The sequence below is a fragment of the Cheilinus undulatus genome, linkage group 18 (genome assembly GCF_018320785.1).
Source record: "Cheilinus undulatus linkage group 18, ASM1832078v1, whole genome shotgun sequence".
NCBI classification, from domain to species: domain Eukaryota; kingdom Metazoa; phylum Chordata; class Actinopteri; order Labriformes; family Labridae; genus Cheilinus; species Cheilinus undulatus.
In genome coordinates, this window is record NC_054882.1 from 36,632,298 (window position 1) to 36,643,456 (window position 11,159).

Here is an 11,159-nt window from a genome sequence, read left to right on the forward strand (position 1 = left end):
TGACAAGCAAGGTTCATACAAGTTGAGGAGTAAGAGTCGGTCAAACAAGGTCTAGTGTAAAATGTTTTTTTTTAATCTAACTCCTTCAAGCACACAATGATTAACTGCAGCTTAACACTGAAGGTGTGTGTGGCCATTCAAGACCAAGCCTAGCTGGTTAACCTCTGTCTACAGCAGGGGTGTCAGACTTATATCGAGTCCAGGCCCAGATTTGTCTCGATGAGAAGTCCTGAGAGTCGGACTATTTAGGCCAGGATTGTGAAAATCAATAGCTGATTCTGAATTTAGGCCTTACCTAAGAGCCTAACAAGGTCATTTAAACAGAAACCGTCAACCTCATTTTCACCATTAGTAAAATATGAAATTATATATATAACACTGATAATAAATCATTCTGAGACTAAGAAAAGGAAAAATGAGAAGTTTAAAGGCTCAAAATCGAGACAAAAAGTCAAACGTATTAGTTCAAAAGGTCAAAACCTGAAACTGAAAGGCAAAATAATGTTTTTAAAAGGCAAATAAATGAGATAGAAAGGCAAAATCACAAGTTTAAAGGGTAAAAATATGACTTAGAATTTTGAATTATGAATCTTGAGGGAAAAAAAGTCAAAATCATACCTTTAATCAGAACTGTGAGATGCAAAATTGAAAATATAACTTCTTACTCTTTACTTTTCACATTTTTATAATTCAACAAGGATATATTAAATCATCAAGGTTAAGTTAACATGTTAATACTGAAAGAAATCTGCAGACCTCATACTGGTGGGCCAGTTGTAATAGAAAGATTGTACGATCATGTGGGCCAGATACAACTGTACCTAGGGCTGGATTTGGCCGCCGGGGCTTGAGTTTGATACCTGTGGTGTAGTCCCCCCCTTTTTTTTTTTTTTTTTTTTTTTTACCATAAAAAGACAAATATTAACCTTCTCATTTACACTTAGGAGGAAAGAATAAGAGCATATTTCACACTGTTCCTTTTAAGTAAGCACTCTGTATCCTCTTTCAAAGTTCAGATGTCCTCAAAGTCAGACAAAAAGGTCTTGTGAGGATTTGACAATGATTGTTCACTCATAAACTCATTTGGTTGAACATCCACAGCCAGGTGCAGTGACCACTGTGTTTTTATTCTGCAGACACTTCCCCGATAACCTAGATTTTAGAACTCTGGCTGTTCAAGTAAACGATAACAAGTCCCGCCCACCTTAATGTCTGTCAGCTGTTTGCACTATATAAAGTCCATGTTCCCCTCCCTTCTCTACCCCACAGCTGCACACGATACTTAACTTCTCTTTCCTGTGTTTACTAGGCAGCATCACACTTGGCTGACAGTGCAGCGATCATGGCCACGGCTGGTAAGGTAAGAAGAATCCAGCATGCTTGGAGCAATATGCTTTTCTGATGTTTTGTCAGTTGTGTTTAGTGTGATGTATTGGCTTTGTTACAGGAAATTCTTTATCTGTTTTACCTTGACCTCATAGACAAGCAGCCAGATATGGGGGTTATATATGATAATGTAGCAAAATCTGCTCTGTTGTGCAACATGTTGGTCTACATCTAGTTACTCATATGCAGAAGTTTAAGTAACACACAAAACCAAAAGAAATTTTGACATTTGTGTCTTTCAGCCTCTTACATTTGTCCGTCTGTGTCCAAGATATATTTCTGTCTGTGATAGTTTTGCCTGTCGATACTGACAAATATAGACTAATTGAGCACATTTACTAAAGTCCATTTGAACTGATCTGGCATGACTTGTGTTTGCTAAATAAACCACATGATTCTAATGTTTGCTTCTTGGGTGCAGCTTTTATAGCTCTTATTGTGAAGTCCCTCAATTTGAACTTGAAAAAGGCTTCTGGATGAATTTATTTTAACTTTTGTTGTGTACCTCCTTGTTCTTGTTGATGTAGCAAGTTGCTTTTAATCATTTATAAGCTCACAAGTTGTTGCTGTGAAAAGGTATTTGCCCCCTTTCTGGTTATCGTTTTTTTTAGAATACTTACCACACTTAAATGTTTCGGCTCATCAAACTAATTTTTACATATCACAAAGACAACCCAGGTAAATACAAAATGCAGTTTCTATGATGACTATTTATTAAAGGGGAAAAAAATCCAAACCCATCCGGCCCTATGTGAAAAAGTAATTGCCCTCCTTGTTAAATCATGAGTTACATAACTGTGATCAACCACAGTTTTTGAAAAGCTGAATTCAATTTCACTGGCCACACCCAGGCCTGGTGACCTCCAGATTTGTGACATCAAGAAATCACTTCAATAGAAGCTGTCAGACAAAGTGAAGTAGGCGCCAAGATCTCAGAAAGAAACGCATCATGCTACAACCCAAAGAAATTCAAGAACAACTGAGAAACAAAGTGATTGAAATCTATCAGTCTGGAAAAAGTTACAAAGCCATTTCCAAGGCTTTTGGGACTCCAGCGACCCACAGTCAGAGCCATTATCCATAAATGGAGAAAACTGGGAACAGTGGTGAACCTCCCCAGGAGTGGTCGGCCAACCAAAATGACTCCAAGAGTGCAACAACGACTCATCCAGGAGGTCACAAAGAACCCAGAATGACATCCAAAGTCCTGCAGGCCTCACTGGCCTCAGTTAAGGTCAGAGTTCATGACTCAACCACAAGAAAGACACTGGGCAAAAATGGCATCATGGGAGAGTTCCAAGGCCAAAACCACTGCTGCCAAAAAAGAACACAAAGGCTCGTCTCACATTTGCCAAGAAACATTCTGATGAACCACAAGACTTTTGGAGAAATATTCTGTGGACTGACAGGACAAAAGTTGAACTTTTTACATCTGGAGTAAAAATAACACATAAAAAAACCATCATGCCAACAGTCAAACATGGTGGTGTCAGTGTGATGGTCTGAGGCTGCTTTGCTGCCTTAGGACCTGGACCACTTGGTGTGATTGTTGGAACAATGAATTCTGTTGTCTACCAGAAAATCCTGAAGGCCAACGCCCGGCCATCAGTTCATGACCTCAAGCTCTTCTGGGTTATGCAGCAGAACAACGAACCAAAACATACCAGCAAGTCCACTTCTGAATGGCCTAAAACAAACGGAATTAAGGTTTTGGAGTGGCCAAGTCAAAGTCCAGACTTAAATCCATTTGAGATGCTGTGGTGTGACCTTAAACTGGCAGTTCATGCTGGAAAACCCTCCAATATGGCTGAGTTAAACGATTGTGTGAAGAAGAGTGGGCCAAATTCTTCCACAGCGATGAGAAAGACTCATCACCAGGTTCAGGGGGCAATTACTTTTTCACACAGGGTCAGATAGGTTTGGATTTTTTACCTTAATAAATAAAATCATCATTCAAACTGCATTTTCTATGTACTTGGGTTGTCTTTGTGAGACAGTAAAAGTGGTTTGATGATCAGAAACATTTAAGTGTGATAAACATGCAAAAAAATAAAAATAAAAAAATCAAGAATCAGAGAGGGGGCAAATACTTTTTTACAGCACCGTACAATTCTCTACTCAGGTCTGTGAAGGGGAGCGAGTCCAAAAAAGTTCAGAGTTCAGCAAGTTATTCCATTAAGGTTAAACAGTGCCATTCCCAGTGCTAAATGCCATGCCTCTGTTGTGTCACATGGTGTCCTTTTCATTCTAGGTAATCAAATGCAAGGCAGCGGTGGCCTGGGAGCCCAAAAAGCCTCTGGTGATTGAGGAGATAGAGGTAGCCCCACCTGGGCCCAACCAAGTCCGCATAAAGGTGAGGGATGTACATTTTTACACTGCAAACATTCTCACATGCACATATATTTGTAGTGTGTTACAACATCTGTTTTCACGAGTCATATCACAGCAGCCTTAGTGGGGCAAAAGGTAGTAATCTCAAGGTTGATTTTTACCTAGTTAAAGATAAGACAGTGTATTTTGTCCAATCAAATTGGCTTCACTGCTCACAAAAAAATGGTGTCAGATGTTTACAACCAGCTGGAAAATGGGCTTAGAAAATCATTACCATAGTGAATAGTCAACCAGGAAAGAGTCAAATAGACGTGTTCGTATTTGTTGTTTTAAAATGGTTCAGTGTGTCTCCTAAACCGTCTCCCTGTTTTCATTATTGGGCTTCTGTCTTTGGTGCAGATTGTGGCAACTGCGGTGTGCCATACCGACTTATACCGCCTTCTTGAAAGTCCAAGTACCGATGGGTATCCAACAGTTCTCGGCCATGAAGCTGCAGGGATTGTAGAGAGTGTCGGACCAGGAGTCACTGAGATAAAACCAGGTCAGCATTTTTGGAAACAAATGCTTATTTGCTTTTCATCCAAAGTTGTGAGGTAGTTTACAGTATTTGACATGTCCATGCATGCCAAGTGATGTTTAGCTGAAGTAATCATTGGGTAGAGATTAAAAAAGGTTTTGTTCTGCTCCATCCATACTTCAGACAGTTGGTCTCCATAACTTTAAGTTCTTTTTTAAAGGCTAAGATTACATTAAAGAAAGAAAAAAAAATATAACTGTTTTGGGATTTGAAGTCAGTTAATTTATCAGAGGACCTATTATGCAAAAATCCCTTTTTTCAGGTTTTCTAACAAAAATATGTCCCCCTGGTCTGTCCACAATCCCCTCAAGAACCAGCTCGTTCTAAGCAGGGCTAAAACAGAGGTGTTTTTAGACATGCAAAAATCAAATACTGGAGTGTTTTTTCAGCAACAGACCTCACAGGCATGTTTTGGGGACTTCTGAGAACAATGTAAACTTGTCTTAAAGGAGTAAATATGTGACCTTTAAGACTGGTACACACTTTATACACTGAGGACAGAAGAATAATCAACCAAGATCAGGCAAAATAATCTCATTTGTGCAAGTAAAATAATGCATTTTTAAGATAAAAGATTATTCTTAAGTTAAGCTACAAGGTGAAGACCGACATTTATAACAGTCAGCCTGTGTCTCTCTTTCAGGTGACCATGTTATCCCTCTCTTCATCAGCCAGTGTAGAGATTGTCGCTTCTGTAAAAGCCCAAAGACCAACCAGTGTGTGAAAGCATGGTAACAACAATATAATTTCATCATACCATCCATTGCACCTGATATGTGCACCTAAGTTACTGGCCTGTTTGACAGAAATGTTTAATTTCTACTCTGTCTTTATTAAAGGACAGAGAATTAGGACTTCAGTTTGTTTGCATCCTGCAAGTGTTTGGTAAATCTGTAATACAAAAGGTAATATTGTTGCTTATTTTTTCTGCCCTTTTTTCTTCAGGGGTGGTGGTACTGGCAACAGTGCAATGGCACCTGCAAATACCGCATTCACCTGTAAGGGGAAGAGTGTGACTCAGTTTGCAGGAACCAGCACCTTCTCTGAGTACACTGTTGTCAACGAGCTAGCTGTGGCTAAGATCGATCCAGCCGCCCCCCTGGACAAAGTCTGTCTCATAGGCTGTGGGATCTGCACAGGATATGGAGCAGCAGTCAATACTGCTAAAGTGAGAATGTTGCAGCTAACAATCATTATCAGATTGAAACACAGAACCCAGACATTTTGTGCTATGCACCTGTATTTTTGGCCATTTCTACCTAGTAATCTACAAGTATAGTGGGATACATAACATTGCTGTTGATTATTAGGCTGCTCTTCAGATCATTAGGATGCCCAACATAAAGCTCCATGTTTTTCTCTCTAGGTGGAACCAGGCTCCACATGTGCTGTGTTTGGTCTGGGAGCTGTGGGTCTGGCTGCAGTAATGGGCTGCCAAGCTGCAGGAGCCAAAAGGATTATCGCTGTTGACATCAATCCAGATAAATTTGAAAAGGCAAAGATTTTGGGTGCGACAGACTTTTTGAATCCAAAGGATCACAGCAAACCCATCAGCCAGGTGATAGCTGAGATGACCGAAGGCGGAGTTGACTTCTCTTTGGAATGTGTTGGGAATGTGGGAGTCATGGTAGGGAGACTTTATTTACAGTTCTTGGTAGAGATGCAAATCTTAAACAACGAATGCATGCAACATTGAAGTTAAAATTTAACATTCATGTGTCCCTGTGTGCCATTTAAGAGTTTTCAATCCTCAGGCATGAGCTTTAGTAGTTTTGTGTAATTATATGCTATTTTGAAAAATTTCATTAATGCATTGTGTGCAAAAATCTGGATGTTTTTACCCCAAGAGCCCATTTTGGTCACATTCACTTCCATTAAAATGTGATTTCTTGATCCTGGAGCCATTACAACGTAAATATATGCATGCAATACATGCCAGGAATATTTTTTGTATACTAGTGAAAGTTGTATTTTGTACAATTATCCACAAGATGGCGCCATTTGCCAGTTGTGGTCTATGTGGAAAAACATTTAATTTTTAGAATAATGTCTTATCTTGCTTAACCCCCCCCCCAGCATATTTTCTAGTTTTTATTTTTCTAGGAAAATGTAATATTTATAAGTTGAGGAAGATTGGTTTACAAAAATAAATGAAAAAAAAAAATGACGATAATTTAATGTATAGTAATTCTTTAGGCCCCTCCCTGAGCTGCCACCTTAACTTGGTGGAGGGGTTTGCGTGTCTCAATGACCCTAGGAGCTATGTTGTTGGGGGCTTCGTGCCCCTGGTAGGGTCTCCCAAGGCAAACAGGTCCTAGGTGAGGGACCAGACAAAGTGCAGCTCACAGACCTCATGTGGTGGAGCGGCAGGACAGGAATCGATCTCCCTCGCCCGGACGTGGGTCACCGGGGCACCCTCCTGGAGCCAGGCCTGGGAGTGAGGCTTGATGGCGAGTTCCTAGTGACTGGGCCTACACCCATGGGGCTCGGCCGGGCACAGCCCGAAGAAGTAACATGGGCCCCCCCTCCAATGGACTCACCACCCGTAGGAGGGGCCATAGAGGTCGGGTGCGTTGTGTGCGGCGGCGGCGGCTGCAGAAGCTGGCTCTGGGGATGTGGAACGTCACCTCTCTGGTGGGGAAGGAGCCTGAGCTTCTGCGTGAGGTTGAGCGGTACCAGCTAGATATAGTTGGTCTCACCTCGACGCACAGCTTGGGCTCCGAAACCAGTCCTCTTGAGAGGGGTTGGACTCTTTTCCACTCTGGAGTTGCCCTTGGTGAGAGGCATCGAGCAGGTGTGGGCATATTGATTGCCCCCGGGCTTGCAGCCTGTACATTGGGGTTTACCCCGGTGGACGAGAGGGTAGCCTCCCTCCGCCTTCGGGTGGGGGGACGGGTCCTGACTGTTGTTTTTGCGTATGAACCAAACAGCAGTTCAGAGTACCCACCCTGGAGAGCGCTCCCTGTGGGGACTTCAATGCTCACGTGGGCAATGACAGTGAGACTTGGAAGGGGGTGATTGGGAGGAATGGCACCCCTGATCTGAACCCGAGTGGTGTTCTGTTGCTGGACTTTTGTGCTCGTCATGGAATGTCTATAACGAACACCATGTTCAGGCATAAGGGTGTCCACATGTGCACTTGGCACCAGGACACCCTAGGTCGCAGTTTGATGATCGATTTTGTAGTCGTATCATCGGACCTGCGGCCACATGTCCTGGACACTTGGGTAAAGAGAGGGGCGGAGCTGTCAACTGATCACCACCTGGTGGTGAGTTGGCTCCGCTGGTGGGGGAGGATGCCGGTCAGACCGGAGATGGCGCGCTGTTGACCTCAACTTGGGACATGGTGGGTCGGTGGAAGGAATACTTCGAAGACCTCCTCAATCCCATCGACACGCCTTCCGATGGGAAAGCAGAGCCTAGGGACTCGGGTGTGGGCTCTTCTATCTCTGGGGCTGAGGTCACCGAGATGGTCAAAAAGCTCCTTGGTGGCAGGGCCCCGGGGGTGGATGAGATCCGCCCTGAGTTCCTCAAGGCTCTGGATGTTGTAGGGCTGTCTTGGTTGACACGTCTTTGCAACATCGCGTGGACATCAGGGACAGTGCCCCTGGATTGGCAGACTGGGGTGGTGGTCCCCCTCTTTAAGAAGGGGGACCGGAGAGTGTGTTCCAATTATAAGGGGATCACACTTCTCAGCCTCCCCGGTAAGGTCTATTCAGGGGTCCTAGAGAGGAGGGTCCGTCGGATAGTCGATCCTCAAATCCAGGAGGAGCAATGTGGTTTTCGTCCTGGTCGTGGAACAGTGGACCAGCTCTAAACTCTCGGCAGGGTCCTAGAGGGTGCGTGGGAGTTTGCCCGACCAGTCTACATGTGTTTTGTAGACCTGGAGAAGGCATTCGACCGTGTCCCTCGGGGAATCCTGTGGGGGGTGCTCCGGGAATATGGGGTACCGGACCCCCTGATAAGGGCGGTTCGGTCCCTGTACGACCAGTGTCAGAGCTTGGTCTGCATTACTGGAAGTAAGTCGGACTCGTTTCCGGTGCACGTTGGACTCCGCCAGGGCTGCCCTTTATCACCGGTTCTGTTCATAACTTTCATGGACAGAATTTCTAGGCGCAGCCAGGGCGTTGAGGGTGTCTGGTTTGGTGGCCTAAGGATTGGGTCTCTTCTTTTTGCGGATGATGTGGTTCTGTTGGCTTCATCAGGCCGTGACCTTCAGCTCTCACTCGAACAGTTCGCAACTGAGTGTGAAGCGGCTGGGATGAGAATCAGCACCTCCAAATCTGAGGTCATGGTCCTCAGTCGGAAAAGGGTGGAATGCCCTCTCCGGGTTGGGAATGAGACCCTGTCCCATGTGGAGGAGTTCAAGTATCTTGGGGTCTTGTTCACGAGCGAGGGAAGAATGGAGTGAGAGATTGACAGGCGGATCGGTGCGGCGTCTGCAGTGATGCGGTCTCTGCACCGGTCCGTCGTGGTGAAGAAAGAGCTGAGTCGAAAGGCGAAGCTCTCGATTTACCGGTCAATCTACGTTCCCACCCTCACCTATGGTCATGAGCTGTGGGTAGTGACCGAAAGAACAAGATCACGGATACAGGCAACTGAAATGAGTTTCCTTCGCAGGGTGTCTGGGCTCTCCCTTAGAGATAGGGTGAGAAGCTCGGCCATTCGGGAGAGACTTGGAGTAGAGCCGCTGCTCCTCCGCGTTGAGAAGAGCCAGATGAGGTGGCTCGGTCATCTAGTCCAGATGCCTCCTGGACGCCTCCTGGGTGAGGTGTTCCGGGCAAGTCCCATTGGGAGGAGACCCCGGGGAATACCTAGGACACGCTGGAGAGACTATGTCGCTTGGCTGGCCTGGGAACGCCTTGGGATCCCCCAGGAAGAGCTGGACGAAGTGGCTGGGGAGAGGGAATTCTGGGTCTCCCTGCTTAGGCTGCTGCCCCCGCGACCCAATCTCGGATAAGCGGAAGAAGATGGATGGATGGATGGATAATTCTTTAGGCTGATATTTGAAATTAGCCATTTTGGTCAAAATGGACTTGCGCTTTTTATACATTTTGAGTTGCATAAAAATAATAGGAATATAACTCAGTGTTGCTGAAAACTATTGGCCTATACCAGACTCTGATAACCAGAAGAAAAAAAAACTTGTAAAAAAAACTTTGCAGACAGTATATTGAAAATAACTCATATTTTCTTTTTTTTCCCCATCTAGAACACCAGGAATTTCCATGACACAACCTAACCTATAATGGGTTAATTTTTTTCAAACTTATGATTTTTTGATATTTATTATTAAGGGAGGAGTTGGTTGAAAAACTAATATGAACAAATATAAAATAAATATGAAAAAAATATGAACGTATAATATTTCTATAGTCCAATATATGAAATGAGCCACTTTGGTCAAAAGGGACAATAACGGGGGACGCGTGAAGGTTAAAAAGATGTTACTCATCTAAAATGACAATTTATATGAGGTTGTGAACTGAACATTAAACACTCTTCTGTTGTGCACATGAGCTAGAGGTAAAACAAAGAAAATTCTATTGTAACAACCATCTCTCTATTTCAATCCAAATAAAATTAAATTGATCATTTCATTTTTCTAGTTATAGTTGAAGCTCAGCTCTGCATCTGTACCAGCACCCTTCTGGTCACAAACCTATTGATCCTGTGCTTCTCCATTCAGCGCAGTGCCTTGGAGTCTTGTGTTCAGGGTTGGGGTGTCAGCGTGATTGTTGGATGGACAGACCTGGAAGATGTTTCTGCACGACCACTTCAGATGATTTCTGGACGAACATGGAAGGGCTCTGTGTTTGGAGGTAAAAGAAAGACTATCACCGATCAAATAAATCTCATATGAAAAATCTACTTTTTAAACTAGTGGTGGCCTAAATTAGAGCCTATACTATTTATTACTCATTTGCATGATACACATTCAACTTGTAGTGCCAATTAATATTATTTTGTACATTTGTGGCTCAGGCTTTAAGGGTCGAGATGGTGTTCCTTCAATGGTAAAGGCCTACATGGACAAGAAACTGAAGGTTGATGAGTTCATCACACACAACATGCCTTTGGATCAGATCAATGATGCTTTTGAAATGATGAAGCATGGCAAATGGTGAGTTAACGCATTAGCACCATACATGCATGGCACAGCAGCACCCCAGATAAAACGATGCAGGTCTGATCGTTTCCTTTTCTTTTTCACTCCACAGCATCCGGACAGTGCTGAATGTTTCTTCGGAATAAGATCTGATTTTGCTGATGATGACTCCAAAGTAAAATGTTTTTTAGCACATATATGTTGCAAAATCTTCAGTTAATATTCTTAGAAAAAAACAATACGCATAACACAAAACAATCTATGATATTCCGCACATTGTAAGTCCCTGATCTAAAAGAGAGTGAGAGAAAAGGCTGTCTTCAGGCTGTCTTGTTATAAAGAATGTTCAAGAGCATGTTAAAGTGTTAATAGAACATAATAAATGCTTTCAACGGACTGATTCTGTCACCTTCTTTTTTTTCTTCTGCTTTTATTTAGTTGTATGCAGACACATGCATTGGTGTGTCTGCATAATTGTCTGTCATCTTTCTAAATGTTTTCATAAATGACTTTTTACTGTTGAGCAAAATGTTTGAGCTTAAATGTACTCAATCAAAACTAATCATATCAGTGTTTGCTTAGCTTGGCAGACTTTCCACTACAATGTGTTCCAGGGTTAGTCTTGGAGTGTTACAGTTCTGTCTTCTTTTAGAGGACTGCAATAAAGGACAGGAAATTGCAGTTACACAATGAGAACATGAAGCCAGCAATATGAAGCCAATAAACATGTGATAAGAGCTGATACTGGCTACTGTG

General features: G+C 43.2%; 1 protein-coding gene across 1 annotated transcript; it reads left to right on the plus strand.

The window, feature by feature from the left end:
- Positions 1 to 1,264: 1,264 nt before the first annotated feature.
- On the plus strand, positions 1,265 to 10,799 carry LOC121526678 (alcohol dehydrogenase 1-like). Its single transcript, XM_041813363.1, has 9 exons — positions 1,265 to 1,360; positions 3,638 to 3,739; positions 4,117 to 4,258; positions 4,938 to 5,025; positions 5,240 to 5,462; positions 5,661 to 5,921; positions 9,984 to 10,116; positions 10,280 to 10,418; positions 10,516 to 10,799. Exons 1-9 carry the CDS (start codon positions 1,343 to 1,345, stop codon positions 10,547 to 10,549), a joined length of 1,140 nt encoding a protein of 379 aa, XP_041669297.1. The 5' UTR covers positions 1,265 to 1,342; the 3' UTR covers positions 10,550 to 10,799.
- The last annotated feature ends 360 nt before the right edge of the window (positions 10,800 to 11,159 follow it).